This window comes from Pseudorasbora parva, chromosome 1, assembly GCF_024679245.1.
Source record: "Pseudorasbora parva isolate DD20220531a chromosome 1, ASM2467924v1, whole genome shotgun sequence".
Classification (NCBI taxonomy): Eukaryota; Metazoa; Chordata; class Actinopteri; order Cypriniformes; family Gobionidae; genus Pseudorasbora; species Pseudorasbora parva.
In genome coordinates, this window is record NC_090172.1 from 38587988 (window position 1) to 38604851 (window position 16864).

General features: G+C 38.6%; 1 protein-coding gene across 1 annotated transcript in view; it reads right to left on the reverse strand.

The window, feature by feature from the left end:
* Positions 1-16864, reverse strand: part of fto (FTO alpha-ketoglutarate dependent dioxygenase) — a 174996-nt gene that overhangs the window by 120552 nt on the left and 37580 nt on the right. Inside the window, exons 2-4 of the mRNA XM_067440215.1 lie at positions 7118-7195; positions 4549-5281; positions 232-456 (exon numbers count right to left, since the gene is read on the reverse strand). Of these exons, the coding sequence (XP_067296316.1) occupies positions 232-456; positions 4549-5281; positions 7118-7195 (1036 nt within the window). The remainder of the gene's footprint in view (positions 1-231; positions 457-4548; positions 5282-7117; positions 7196-16864) is intronic.

Genomic DNA, 16864 nt, shown 5'->3' on the forward strand with positions numbered 1-16864 from the left:
AAATAGCATTTGGTTTTCTTAACCTCTGATACACATGAAGGAGGAACATGTGGAAGCAAAATCCTAGGGAAACAGACACACACATGTATATAAAAGGATGTCGATGTGCACATCCTCTGGGAAAGATAATTCCTGGTCTAATGCATTTCAACATGACCGAGACGGTACAATCCCCTTTACACATGTACTTGAGTCTACCGTTTTTGGACACAGATGAATGTGATTGTGTACCTGTCATATAGTAGCAGTCTCCAGACTGTAGAGGCAAAGCGAGACCTGGTGTGTGAATGTCCCAGGCCACCTTCAGGCCAACACGCCAACACACCTTCTGTTTCTCCACTTCCTCCTTCCCCAAACCTTCTCCTTTTTTCTTCACTTCTTCTTTACTTGTTCCCTCACCCTCTGTCTCAGTTTCTTTTTCTTTACTCTGTTCCTCACCGTCTTTCTCAGTTTCCCCTGTAAACACAGATTTAGTTTTACATTTACAGTAGAGATATACCCATATTATTTATAAACCAATAATCTGACAATTATTTGTTTGTTTGTTTTAGCAATATTGACCATGTAATGGTAATTGGCTATGGAAACACTATTTTAAAGTGTTTTTTTTAGGTTTAATTTGTGACCAAATTCACAATTTTATTTTTTTATTGTTTTTAAATAAGTCTCTTATTTGCTCGAAAATGCAGAATATTGAAATATATAATTAATAAAAATATAAAACTGTATAAAATATAATTTATTCCTGTGATGTCAAAGCTGAATTTTTAGCATCATTACTCCAGTCTTTGGTCTCACATGATCCTTCAGAAATCATTCTAATACGATGATTTGGTGCGAGAAACAGTTATTATTAGTAATGTTAAAACAGTTTTTGTTCCTTAATATATAAGTAGAAACAGTGAAACACTACAAAAGTTTGGGGTAAATTAACAAAGATACTTTTTCTTCATTCATACATACAGTACATTCAAAAGTGACAGTAAAGACATTTATAATGTTACAAAAGATTATTATTTCAAATAAATGCTGTGATAAATTACATTTTCACAAATATATTACAATAGAAAAAAAGTTCTGTAATAGAATTATACAGTATTTTAATAATATATTTCACAATATAACAGTTTTACTGTATTTTTATCCCATAAATGCAGCCTTGATTAGCATAAGAGACTTATTTCAACAACATTAAAAACAAATCGTATTTATTCTAAACTTTTGACATGTAGCCATTGTCATTCAGCTTCCACCAAAGGTACGTCATGCAAAAAAAAAAGAAAAACACAAAAATAAAATAAAGAATATAAGTGTAACTGATGAGGGAAAAAAATAGAGAGGGCAGGCTGACACCTATCAGTGAAATCAATACTAAAGCACTCTTGGAAGCATGAGCCCTGAGCAAGGATTTCTCTTCGCTCAGCAGGGATAAATAGTAACTTAATTTCAGTCTGTGATTTCTGACACAGCTCTCAAAAGGCCAGCTGCAGCCAACACAGCAGCAACGGAAAAGATTCCTTCAAAAACACTTCAAAATCACAGTGGCATAAACCAATGCCTGTTAGAAAAGGAAATGAGCTGGATCTAGTCAGTGTTGGATGAAGAGCTGAACAGATTTGTCACCGAGCAACTCCCCTGCAGCACGCCCACATACTCTATAAACCCATCACAGATGTGTTAAAAGATGCGGGCATCATGAAAAGCTTCAGTAAAGCATTCTCTTCAAAGCGTGTTCAGGTGAAACACAAATCTATACAACACACAGATGTTATCCAAAGGGACAATAAAAAATAAAACCCATTCAGGCAACACACACACAGAGCAACAAATAAATGATGTACAAAGTGAAATTCCTCTGAGCAACAATCCGTTTCAGCTGGTCTGCAGAATTTCATAGCGATTTCTCTAAAGTGAAGGCAACATTTTGTGCGATGCTCTGCACGGGTGCGTACGCGCTGCAAAAGCGTTCCATCAGGGGAGTCTCTCTGAAGTCTGGAACTGAGGGGTCAATTTTACCTCCAAAAGAACAGCTGCGGAATAATTCCACACAAACTGACACATTCACACACAAAAACACACACACAAACCATTCATGCACTGTTTGAAGCGGGCCCTGGGGAGGTCAAAGGTCAAACCGGTCAGTAAGAGATTGGCGAAACAGAGCTCGCGAGGCAGGTGGTTCTGGTTAGCACACCACGCTCTGTTCTGTCCAACTGACACACACACGCACACAGCTGCATGCTAAGCTGTTAGGCTGACGTGAAGAGAGACTGATGTCCAGAAAAACTTCTCCAGTGAGATTCGTGTGAAATATGGAAGATCTGGCTCCTTCTTCATGGAGCAAGTTCATACAATGACTGCATGAGCACATTTGAGCCATCAGTGAAGGATGGTTTTGAGCTGGCTGGTGTCATAATAAATGTTTTATGTTCTCAGCAGTGGCAAGCTAGAAAAATAAAAGGACTGTTTTGTCTCTTTGTTTTGTTAAAAGAGAGAGTTTACTCCAAAATGGAAATTATTCAAATGTTTTTTGGGGTTTTTTTTTTTTTTGCTTCTGCAGAACATAAAAGATATTTTGAAAAAAAAAATGTTGGACCCCACTAACATTCACTGTTTGGACAAAAACTGTACTTCAAAATATCTATTTATGTGTTTTACAGAGGAAAGTGATAGATTTTTGGAACAACATTAGGGTAAGAAAATAATTTTCAGTTAATTATAACCTTTTCAGTTAATTATCTTTTTAAGACAATATGTGATTCAATTTTATCCACTCAAAATCCAAATTCTAAAATGAATCTTTACGTAAATCTATGTATTTTTATTAAAAGGTACCCCACCACAAGTATTTCATTACTTTTGTGGTAACATCTGAAGTTCTACACTGGAAAAAATGCCCTTTCAAGCCATTCTAGCACGGTATAGAGAAAAAAAAAAGAAAAAAAAAAAACAAATTCAGACACAGGTTGAGTCCTGTGTCACCGTAGGGAACCCCTGTAAACTTCCCAGAGGCAGTTATATTAACATAAATGTAAAAAAAGAAGTATAAAAGATGTACAATCCTAGACATATCCTAGACATACCGGCTTCGATGGGCCAAATATTGTATTGGACAAAGTGGGCCCTTGGAGTTAAAGGGATCCCATGGTGTTGAGACTTGTATGGCTTAATATAACATAAATGATGTCTCTTACTGAATTATGTAGTAGAAACCCCATGAAAGATTTACGTTATTTAAAAAAATCGATTTTATATTTGGACCATGGGCGGCGCCATTTTGTTTGTGTTCTAGGGTGATGATGTAGAAAGGTTGAACTCCTCAATCAGCTGGCGTTACCCGTAGCTATTTTTACCACAACGCAACTTGAAAATTGTTTCAGAGTTAAACAAAACCAATGAATTGCTTTGTAATTGTACTTAAAACACACTCAAACATACATGTGCACACAAACTCTCTCTCTCACAGACTCACCCCAACAGATCGGCGCGAACACACACACACACTGCGTGCGCACATACATAACCCTCAATCACTATTCTCTGTGTTGATATCATAGATAGACGGTTGATATGCAGTAGATTAGTAGATTAACTGTAATGCCTAATGTAACCAGCAGAGGGAAATATCTAGGTAGGACGATGGGATAGGGTAACGTGAGGAAGAGAGGCAGGTTGTTTGATGATGATTGATGCATGGGATTGGTTTGTGCATTAAAGTTTGAGCACAAGCTCAATGAATTAACCTCAATCTTTAAACTTTCATTTTAAAGACACAAATAACATTCCCTACTTTTGTTCACTAATACAACTTGAAGGAGTGAATGAAGACGAGTGCGTGAAGTCAGACAGCTGTTTGTAAATCGGCTGTACACTCGTTATTGCGGCGCATGAGACTGAATGACTGCACTCGAACATGTCCACTATGGTGTCGGACAACACTACAAATGGCCGTCCCTATGCCCTATTTCAGGGTGTAGGGGGTCGATTTCAGATGCAGCCCGTCGTGGAGACTGAGCAGCCCAACATCTCGATTGAGACAGAGCAGTCTGTCAGGTGTGTGTGCGCGCCCGCCGATCTGTTTGTGACTTGTGTAGGTGAGTTTGTGTGCACATGTATGTTTGAGTGTGTTTTAGGTACAATTACAAAGCAATTCATTGGTTTTGTTTAACTCTGAAACAATTGTCGAGTTGCGTTGGGGTAAAAATAGCTACGGGTAGCGCCAGCTGATTGAGTAGTGCAACCACTCAGCGTCATCAACCTAGAACGCAAACAAAATGGCGCCGCCCATGGTCCAAATATAAAATCGATTTTTTAAATAACGTAGATCTGTCATGGGTTTTCTAATTTCTACTACATATTTCAGTAAGAGACATTGTTTATGTTATATTAAGCCATACAAGTCTCAACACCATGGGATCCCTTTAAAGAGGTTGAGAACCGCACTGTTAGAGCCTCATTGTCTCACGGCTCTGAAATATGATTTAAATATGATTTAAATATCTTAAAATATAATTTTACATGCTCTACCCAAGACTTTTGACATCTCACCTTCATTCTTTGGCTCTGCTGGACAGCTATAGCTGTAGACGGCAACTGGTGACAGAGGAACCAGGTTCTCGTCATGATGCCAACCAACTGCCATCTTGCCCATGCCGTAATACGGTTCTTCCTTCAGTTGTGTCATGGCAGTGGGGTCCATGTAATTGATGAGGGTAACGTTAAACTGGCTAGACAGAGCAGGTGGCGGTGCAGATGAAGGAGGTGAGGAATGAGAGCAGCCCTGACCACTGTCTTCCTCATCCTCCTTTTTCTCTGGCGTCGCAAGTAACCTGTCCTTAACACTCTCTTCACATGTCCCCTCCTCTGGAGTGTCTTCGCTGTTTTCAGTTTCACTGCGGGAACGCTTGATGCCTCTCGCATTTGTCTGCTGCTTTACGTCTGAGCAAAAAAACTGATTGAGCTCCCACAATGCTTTGCAAGCGTCCCTCAGGTCAGTCTCACAGCACTGTTTCCCTTTTTCATCTATCTGACCTTCTTCTCCCTCACAGTGCCAGGGGATGGTGAACAGACGGGTGTCCAGATAACGGTACGTGTAGCCTGGCTGACCCACGAGAGCACGTGAAACGGCTGTGAAGACATCCCGGTCTCGGACTCGGACAAGATCTCGGAGGAGACATCCACGGCGCTGTAGAGTTATTAGAGCAGACTGCACCCTCAAATGGAGACCATCTGGCAGGGTACCGGACTGACGTAAAGCCAGGCCTGCATAACTGGAGTCCCACTGTAAGAAGCAAACAACGTAATTATTAAAAACAAAAATATTTTAAAAAAAAGACATCATATTAACAATCTGTCCTAATGTCATTGTCAAGATCTTTACGGGAGTCTCCACACACCAAGACTTTTCCATGACTTATTTCCATTTTTTCTGTGACAATTAGGATTTTTTTTAATTAATTAATTAATTATATTATATTATATTATATTATATTATATTATATTATATTATATTATATTATATTAACATAGATATATATACACACACACATATACATATATATATATATATATATATATATATATATATATATATATATATATATATATATATATATATATATATATATATATATATATATATATATATATATATATATATATACACACACACATATACATATATATATATATATATATATATATATATATATATATATACACACACACACACACACACACGACTAATGGATTATTAGGAACGCCATACTAATACTGTGTTTGACCACCTTTCGCATTCAGAACTACCTTAATTCTACGTGGCATTGATTCAACAATGTGCTGCAAGCATTCTTTAGAAATGTTGGCCCATATTGATAGGATAACATCTAGCAGTTGATGGAGATTTGTGGGATGCACATCCACAGCACAAAGCTCCCGTTCCACCACATCCAAAAGATGCTCTGTTGGGTTAAGATCTTGTGACTGTTGGGGCCATTTTAGTACAGTGAACTCATTGTTATGTTCAAGAAACCAATTTGAAATGATTCGAGCTTTGTGACATGGTGCATTATCCTGCTGGAAGTAGCCATCAGAGGATGAGTACATGGTGGTCATAAAGGGATGGACATTGTCAGAAACAACGCTCAGGTAGGCCGTGGCATTTAAACGATGACCAATTGCCACTAAGGGGCCTAAAGTGTGCCAAAAAAAAAAATCCATTACAGCACCACCACCAGCCTGCACAATGGTACGATGTATCCATGTTCTCATTCCGTTTACACCAAATTCAGACTTTGCTGTTGTAGCCCATCCGCCTCAAGGTTGTGCGTGTTATGGCTTCACAAATGCTTAAAAAAATATAAAAATTGGACCGTTGAAGACTGGAAAAATGTTACCTGGTCTGATGAGTCTCGATTTCGGTTGAGACATTCAGATGGTAGAGTCAGAATTTAGTGTAAACAGAATGAGAACATGGATCCATCATGCCTTGTTACCACTGTGCAGGCTGATGGTGGTGGTGTAATGGTGTGGAGGGTGTTTTCTTGGCACACTTTAGGCCCTTAGTGCCCATTGGGCGTCGTTTAAATGCCATGGCCTACCTGAGCATTGTTTCTGGCCATGTCTATCCCTTTATGACCACCTTGTACCATCCTCTGATGGCTACTTCCAGCAGGATAATGCACCATGTCACAAAGCTCGAATCATTTCAAATTGGTTTCTTGGACATGACAATGTGTTTACTGTACTAAAATGGCCCCCACAGTCACCAGATCTCAACCCAATAGAGCATCTTTGTGGTGTGGTGGAACGGGAGCTTCATGCCCTGGATGTGCATCCCACAAATCTCCAACAACTGCAAGATGCTATCCTATCAATATGGGCCAACATTTATAAAGAATGCTCTCAGCACCTTGTTGAATCAACGCCACATAAAACTAAGGCAGTTCTGAATATAGAATATTATGTATATCTCAACACACAGGGCTAGACTGGATATATATCAATTGGTTTGATATATAGAATATAGAATTAAGGCAGAATTAAGGCACACATAGAACATAGAATTAAGGCAGTTATATATATATAGAATTGTGGAGGTATTAATTAATTTTTTAACCAGTTCTTGAAATCCTGGGTCTGAAGGAGAAAGGTAGGGAATCCTCTGCTCCCCTAGTTCCTGTAGAAGCCTCCGCCTCTGTAGAGATGACAAAAACCACAAATACACATAAATGAAGACTTTTATTCACATATTCTTTAATGTTTTCATCAGGCAGCATATTGGAAAGTCCATAGTGGGCTTTATTAACCAATAGATCACCAGCTAATTAATGCAAAATTGGATGAACAGTTAAAACATTTATTAAGTCACACATCTACACAATTAAAGAGCTACAAAAGAGGAAAGGTTCACGCATTTTAACAAGTGTCTCTTCCTAGTCCGAGCACATTTCCCATGGGTCTTCTCAAAGCCACATAAATTACGGCCTTCTATGCATTGCTCGTCTGTTAAAACTCAACCTGCTCTGCCCATCAAAGAGCGTTTCATTGGGCTGCATTCCATTCCGACCTGTAAATCCAACAGCAACCGGTGTAAAACTCTGATACCCAAATAAATTTCACAAGTGCACCCACTCTCGTCCTTCTCCAACATACACACGTCCTCTATTTCTTCACTGCAGGTGCAAGAGAGACGGCTTTCTCTGACCCCATTCAGGTGGGACAGTGGGGGGGTGGGGTGTTACATCATTGACCCCGTTCTGGCCCTTCGTGCCCGAGACCCCCGTCAAGCAGCGTGGCAGAATGGTCACACTGTTCCCTTAAGAACGTAGACACACAGCCCAGACATTAACGCAGAAAGAGGGCCATATATATGCCCTATATTCCCTGACATTTACGGAGACTGAGTTTCACATTTCAGCCATGTTAATAATGGCAGTGTTTTCACATGGGAAGGCTTTTTTGTGTATGTGCAGAGCGGCTAGACCTCACTCAAATGGGTCTTGACTTTTAGAGCAAATTAAAATGTCCTGTTAATAACATTAAAGTAACAGCATTAAAAAGGTTGCGTCCTGATTTTAGAAAGGACATGGGTGGACGTGCGAGAGTGTGCGGATGTGTTCATAAGTGGAAATAGGGCTGTATAACTGTTAAAGTTACTGCAAGGTTTTGCAATAACGGCACAAGGAGACTTGGAAAAAAAAGACGCTTGGGAGGGTTCAGTGCAGCCCAGTCTGGACCTGATTCTTATGGTTATTTGTGCTAAACCAAAACAATAAAAAGACATAAGGACAGACAGACTGTCAAAGAGAAATCTACAAAACAAAATAACATGCACTATTCAGGACAGTCTTGACTTAAAGGCCGGTAAGAGATGGAGAGAAGGGAAGAATGAGGCGGAGGAAAAGGATGAGAAGAATGAGACAAAGTGGATGCATAGAAGGAAGAGAGAAATAAACTGACAACTTGACACACATTCATTGTTGGTGTCAAAATTTATCTCATGACAGAAGCGATTTGAAAAAAAGGGCCAGTGGATGTGTTTTTGTGTATTTTTTCCACCAGTGGCAATGCTTGGCTGCTCTGATGTGCAAACACAGTACCATACACACACACACACACACACACACACACACACACACACACACACACACACACACACACAGCTGGTCTGGACAGCGCAGTTTCTGGGCTAGTCTTGAGGAGCAGTGGCCTGTCATGCAGATGTCAAATACATCAAGCTGCTCACAAATTCCAAAGAAAAAAAAAAAAAGAAAAGAAAAAAAGACAGACATATTCTACTGCACAGATGGACCTAAAATGAGCAGTTTTTGTCTCACACACAACATACACACACGTAAACAAATAAAGGAGCAAAAATGTGCATTTACACACAAACAATCACTCAAACCAAACTAACAGCTATTTTGATAATATCATATGCTAGTAGCCAGTCAACAAAAAAAAACTAAATTAATTTAGTAGTAAAATAAAATAAAAATAAAACCAAAATGAAGTAATATGTGGCATTGCAAATGTCCGTACTGTGGCTGAATTTATATATAAACGTATGTATGTATGTATGTATGTATGCATGTATGTGTATTTTATATGTATGTGTGTAGTGTATGTATGTATGTATGTATATATACAGTGCCTTGTGAAAGTATTCGGCCCCCTTGAACTTTGCGACCTTTTGCCACATTTCAGGCTTTAAACATAAAGATATAAAACTGTAATTTTTTGTGAAGAATCAACAAGTGGGACACAATCATGAAGTGGAATGAAATTTATTACTTCGGCCCAAATCAGCCAGATTATCTTTTGGTGTGCACCCAGCATTAGGCATTTACTAAAAATATGTAAATAATATACAAATAAATTTAAATAACAGTACAGTTTCATGGGGTGTACAAACTTTTCACAGCACATTAAGATGATCATTTTTGATGTCAAAAAAGCTTTAACCCATTCTAACAGAGTCTTTCATAAAAAAAAAAAAAAAAAAAAAAAGATTGTAATTGTTAATGGAAAATTAAACAAAAAAAATAAATCTTAATTTACATCTTTTATATTCTGTAAAAAAAAAAAGTGTATTTATAAACATGAAAATATGCTATAAAAATCCTTCTATGGTGCAGCTATTGAAAATAGAGCAAATACAAATCTGAGTAAATGACAAGCAAAAAAAAAAAAAAAAAAATCCTTTCAGTTCAACCACATAAGAGTGTTTGCCAGCACATCTAAGAGATTCACTGTGTGTATATGTGTCTGGAGGTATTGCGATCCATGTGTATAATAGAGCCCGTGTTTGGCGAGTACCCGTTTGGAGCTTGTGTGTCACCAGTTACTGAGCTCCTCTTCGCCTGATGAATCAAACACTCCAACAGCTAACCTGTACAACATCTAACGCAAACATGGCGGAGGACACACACATCAAACACACTTCCTCCACGTCTCCTATTTGTCAGGGAGTTGCGGAATGTGTTCTGTGGGTGACGGCGGTACAGGCGGACAGAGTCAAGAGGAAAAGCAGGGGATGTCCTCCTTGAAGGGAAGGGAATGAGAAAACGGACACACCTGAGTAAACAGAGCAGTTTACCTCATGCTGAAGGCTTGTGTGTGACTGCATCGAACCTGCCTGCGAGAACACACCACATAGGTGCCATGACACACGCCCGTGGACCCGACTCAAACAGACTCACTACCCTACTAAAGTGGAAATGTAGTCAGAGTGTCAGCACCTCTAAGTAACAGGAAAGAGTTTCCATCATGTTAAAAAGATGTGAACACCGCAGAGGAGGTTTAGCTGACAGCCAGATGATCCATGAGGCAAACTCACGGTTAGCTCACCTCAAACAGGACGGTCCTATGGAAACAGGCACCACACTATTGACCCTTAAGGTTTGGCCGACTAGAGTGAGGCTGACTGAAAAGTGTGGAAACAGTTCCATTGTCCTTATGTCATGGGTTTGAATGGGTTTTTGGTTAAACACCCGAAACAATTTCTGTTGTTACCAGAAGCTCAAGATATTTTTACACTTTATTTCATTGCTCCCTCAGATTTGATTTGTGCCCCACTCAGTATCAACTTGTCCTACGTAAAAGGTAGGCAACTATAAGGTTCCCATCCTGCCTAATAGATCAGCTAACATGATCATTATAAAAAGTGTTTAGATGACAAAACACATTCACTCACACAAATGACAATCTAAATACATAAACAAAGAGTTTATGATATTGTTAACAAGATTGCGAATATTTAGAATAAAAGCAATAAATCTGTCATACAGCCCCACCAGTATGGCCTACTCAAGAATTATGAATGCCTTCTATGCGTCTTAAAAAGGCAATTGCTAACAAATGGCTAAATAGGACTACTGATGCTGTTAGAGACATTAAACATCATTACATAGAACCATAGAACAGTTAAATAAAAAAAAAAAAAAAAAAAAAAAAAAAAAGCAACTACTCTGTACGCTGTAAAAGCGGACTGTTTCCAACTTGTAGATTTTAAATGAAGAGTTGTCGGGAGCTTAGTGGTGAAGTTAAAGTCGTGCATGGCGTACTTCATTATAGCCTAAGTTTAGCTTTTAACTTCTGCCGATTATATTTAGGCTTCAAAAGTCTAACATGAACAAAAACTTGTAAGAAACAAACAAACAAACACACACAAAAAAATGTGTTGATCACAGAAACTATTTTCTGCAGTAATCCAAAACGCCATGGAGAAAAAAAGAAAAAAAAAACATAGCTTTTTTTTTGTCAAGGGAAATGTTGACTTCTAAATTTGACTACAAAATGACACCCTGCAGTACTCGATTTCTGTTGTTATCAAGCGAACCTAAGCTAGTTATAAACAGTACATTACAGTTTCTGATATATACAGAAACAGAAATACAGGCGCAAGGGCTTTGCCAATGCACCACAAACATGCAGTCCGTTTAAACATTTATCATGTGCTCTTCCATTGGTCTGGATGTAATAAACCTGAGAGGTAACCACTTTCTTAACACAAAGAGAAAACTGACAGTAAACAAATACATTTACCATAATTCCTGTTAGAGCGGCAGTTGCTGAGTACTTGCCGTGAATTGACACATTTTGTAACAAAAATTAGGTTGCAGACCGTCGCACAGATAGACACATTTGCATTGTATTGACATTTGCCCAAAACTCTAACCATTAGTAATAGCACCACAAATTACTTTAAGAACTTCTGGGTTAATATACAACTAAAAGTATAATTATATATTTAGAATTAATAATACATAAATAAGAATCACTTTTTTAGGGACAAAGTTGCTGAAAATGTCTTTAATAGAAGACATGGAAATACTTTAGTTTAGGGTCAAATTCTTACTATTAATTAACTAGCTGCTTATTAGCATGCATATTACTAGGATATTGGCTGTTTATTAGCACTTAGAAAGCACATATTAATGCCTTATTCTCCATGACTATTCTGCACCCCTTAATCCTACCCAACACTTAAACTTAAGCCCCTTGCACACTGCGATTCCGGCAAATACACGGATAATGCGACCCGGCATTTGTTCCCAGGCCGCTAGTTTTGGTCCATTCACACTGCCAGCGAAATACCGTAATATGTGCGCTCACACACAACCCGTAACGGTCCCGGATCGAGTTGACACGTGACATCCTGATGTGACGTATAATGGCGAGCGATCTCAACTTCAGCACGGATAGTAAGGAGCTCCGTGGTCTCGACTTGTGTCCAGTTTGCACACATTTCTGCTTGTTTAATTTTAGTTTCTTTTGTATACGAACACTCTCTGCGTTTAAAACACAGACGAGCTCTTCTGGCTCTGCAGGGTTGTATTATTGAAAAAACAAGCTCTAGGAGTCGCACGATAACTACGTACACGTTGCGGCATTAGTTTTGGCTTTTGTTCGCACAGCGTTCGTCCCGGATCGAACCCGGCAATGTTACTAGGTCCCCGACCCAGGTTCAATTCGGTAAGCAATTCCGGGACGTGGTTGCTTTCACACAGAAGGCGACCCGGCAATGTTCCGGGAATATTGCGGGTCCGACGTGCAGTGTGAAAGGGGCTTTAACAACAACTCAAGCAGTAATTAGGAGTTTGAGGCAAAAGTTGTAGTAAACATTAGTAAATAGTTAGAATTTGACCTTAATCTAAATGTCACTTAAGAAAACTTAAAATAAAAAAATTAAAAACGGACAAAAAGTCAGCACCCTACGGCTACAAAAATGTATTGACAGACTCTCACAAAGATTGGTTTGCTATTGGTTTCTAGGTCAGAAACCAACATACAGAGTTTAAAACTTCTAATGTGTCAACTAAGACATGGATCATCTATTAGCTTTAAACACAGGATATTACACCTGCTTACACACACCAAAGCAACTCACACACTCACACATCAGAAGCTTTAAACGTCACACGACACTTTGCATGTCTTTTCCAGTTACTCTCATTCACTCTCTCTGGTAAGGTCTTTAGCAGGTGTAAGCCTGCGACTGAAGCCCAGGTTCTCGAATCAATCACTTGAAAGTATTTAAAAATGCACACAGGAGAGTTCCTCCGCTGCCTGCCTGATGCACAACACACAGCCCTTGAGCTTAAGTGCTTTTCAGGGTGTGTGTGTGTCGACATCTATTTCACACCCGTCCTCATCCAAAAGCAGAAAAAGATGTTTCTGTGACCGATCACGTCACAAGCTGCCAGGACAGGAAAAAGAGGACGAAGAGAGGTGAAAGGTCACACACACTGATGGAGCTGCACTCACACAAGCAGAAAAACACACAGACCCTGGGTTAGACTATGGCACAATAGTCACTGTGCTAGTTAGCAAACATCAATATTAGGATTATTTTGATGGAAAGGACAGTTAAGCATTAACCTGTAGATTAGACTATTTCTGTTTCACTAAGTTTTACTGATCCAAATGAAACATTCATATATATCACTCTTAAAAATATTTGTATTTTATTTATCAAGTATACATTAAACTGATCAAACAAAAGGGGGAAAAGACATTTACAATGTTAACGTTTTCTGATTCAAATAAATGCTGTTCTTTTGAACTTTCTATTTAATAAAGAATCAGTTTCCACAAAAATATCAGGCAGCACAACTTTTTTCAACATTAATAATAAGAAGAAATATTTCTTCAAAACAAAATCAGCATATGATTTCTGAAGTTCAACACCAAATCAGCATATTAGAATGATTTCTAAAGCATCATTTGAAACTGAAGAATGGAGTAAGGACGCTGGAAACAGTTATTTTAAATTGTAATATTTTACAATATTTATGAGTATATTGTATTTGTATTATTTTTAGTCAACAGTACAAAGGGATGGAAATGAGTGGAATGGACGAGGAGTCATAAAACACACAAAAAGTAAATAAAAAGTCATAAAAAACATATTTATCAGTTAATGAATAACTATTTGAGCCATTTATTTCTCATTAATATTTAGCTATTTTTTTATCATTCATATTTTCCAAAACATTGCTTAAAAAAATAATTCAGCACTATGGCATCACTACTGCAGTATGGTTCGTTGTATCAACTAAAAAAGTATCATTAAGACATTTCAGATTGATCTCAATCTGTCCTTTGTCCTGGGGAGCAGTCAAGCACATCAGTCTCATCTCTTCCCTTACTTTTCTTCCATTCACCTGTTCAGGCTTCCAGTGTGTCTCTCTTACTTTCTTTTTCTCATCCTCCTCCTCTCTTTCCCTCTCCCCCTTCTTGCATTCCTTCTTCCAAAATCAATATCCTGCTGTAAAGTGCAGTGAGCCCCAGGGAGGAGGCTGCTGTTGTGGAGGGCAGTGGAAGTGGTGTGTCCTCCAGGGCTCTCCAACGGACATGGAGTCAAGGACAGTGTCCGGCCTAGACCCGCCTCTCTCTCTGTCTCTCTGTCTCTCTGTCTCTCTGTCTCTCTGTCTCTCTGTCTCTCTGTCTCTCTGAAGGATCAATAAGCGGGTGAGGCGTTAAATTTCAGCCAGCGGGAGCGTCACGCTCATTTGGCCCAGCTGACTGATGGAGCATTCTTGCCCTGCTCAGAGTGTTTCAAGCTGAAAAGAACAGGAGCTGGGATCTTTCTACAATAAACAACTCAATAACATTTAGGCACACTGGTGTATGATGTTTTAAAAGCGTTCCTGTCAACCTAAGCTAAAGAATGTGTTTCTGTGTGAGGGACTGTGCTGTAGACTCACATCAGAAAATCCCAGCGTGACACCGATTACTCCGTTCTTGGTAGTTCAAACAATAAATCTGATCATTTTACCACTGCTGTCAGCTGTTCCCTGGCACTGTGAATCAAGACATGGGTATGGCGTCGGTATTATACAGAACAAACAGAGCTGTGCATGTGTGTTCAGACGGTTTCATTGTTTAATTTTAAAGTGGAATTATATGATGGCAAAGTAGAATTTTCAGTATTATTACTCAATCACATGTGAAATTATTCTAATATGCTGATTTGGTGCTCAAGAAACAATTCTTATCATTTAAGCAATGTTGAAAACAGCTGTTCTGCTTAATATTTTTGTGGAAACCATGAATAGAAAGGATTCTTTATTGATAAAAAAAAAGTTCAAAGGAACATAAATATAGAAATAGAAATCTTTCAAACCTTACAAATGAGTCCAAATCAATAGCATGCATTATTACAGCAAATATCAAATTGAAAGTCTGTGAATCAGAACTGAATCGGATAATTGAACAGGAAATGTGTACCGATATCTAAAAAAATGCTCAAATTCCACAATCTATAGCCCAGGCCGCCCTCTCGCGTTTTGATGATTTCTAAACGGATTCTGGGAGGACGACTTGTCTGAACAGCATTAGCCAAATCCAAGAGACATGGCAGAAGGAATCTTCCTTTTTTAACTCGTCAGGAAGAAATCTTGTTGCTTTATTTACTTCCCCTTCAGTCAGGGTGAACAAAGAGAATATTCTACCAGGGACTGAATAACTTAATCCTCTTTCCTCCCTCCGGCAGGAACTCGGGCAGTGACAGACAGATTAACACAGATGATGTTTGCAAACCCACCCATTTGAAAATGTAATTGCTGGTGGCATATTGAACAGTCTGCTTAAGCACTTAAGTTCATATGAGACCAGTGAAACAGAAGTGACACTAACACGATCCTGTATGTGTGTGTGGGAGAGAACATGTGGGGTGTGTTTTGAGGCGGCTCACTCACCAGCGATCTGGAACACCGTTACTGTCATGTGCCCAATGTACTGTGCCACTAAGAATTAGAGCCAATCAGAAGGGTTAACAGGGCGGAGCGGGGCGGGTCATGCTCATGGGCTCTTTACAGCATCACAGAGGCATGAGAAGCCATCATAGAGTGCATCTCCCTATAAAACACTAAACTTTAACATCTGCTGAGAGAGGGGAAGGTTAAAAACAGATACATCCATGATGTCCAGCTGCCACCTAGTGACAAATCTCTGGCCCTATAGTGAGTGTATCACAGCAGGAACAGGTGCAGATGTCCATGTCTCCATTAATACTGCCTCTTATCGTACAAATATATGGTTATGCAATTTTATTTTTTAACTATTTTATGTCTCAGGTAAATCCAATCTCAAAATGGTCAGCCAAGAGAGATTGCAATAGTATTAAAATATTACATTTCAAATGTGTTCACACCACTTTAAGCATTGCAACAAGCAGGATGTGATGTCATACTCAAGGTCTTCTGTTTTAAATAAATCCTAAATTAGAAATAATAATGCATTAAAAAAATCAAACTTTTAAGTGGGCATTAATAATGTGATTTTCTAAATGCATGTTATTGATCTTATTGTGAACAAATGCATGCATGCATGTTTATTTACTTATCTATTTACCTTGTAATTTTTAAAATAGAAATGTCATAACTTAATCGTCCAGAGAAACGACAGACTTGTCTTTGGAGACTTCTCCAATCATTTAGTCCACTTAAACCTCAGCCCTTTCTGACAATCGACTTCAGTCTCACATTCAGATCTGCCTCCAGTCACTCAACAACAGATGGAAATAACCAAGACTGCACTATTTTTTTTTCTACAATCCGTTCACATTCAATACACAACCTGAGTCTACTTTCCTTAAATCTCAACTTTAATAAATCATAAATGAGAAATAACAATACAGGTACATTCAAAATGTGGAAATCTGCTTTTTCCCACAATACAGCCAATATAACTTTTTAAAGTTTGAGCTCTTTGAATTCAGGTTCTGTCAAATTTGTGTTTTGACAAACACAGCAGAATGCCAACTTCTTCAACTAATGCAGCGATGCTGAAATAAGTGACAAACCATAAATAAACCTCAACATGCATGCGTTTCCTCTAGACACTTGGTGGTTCACAA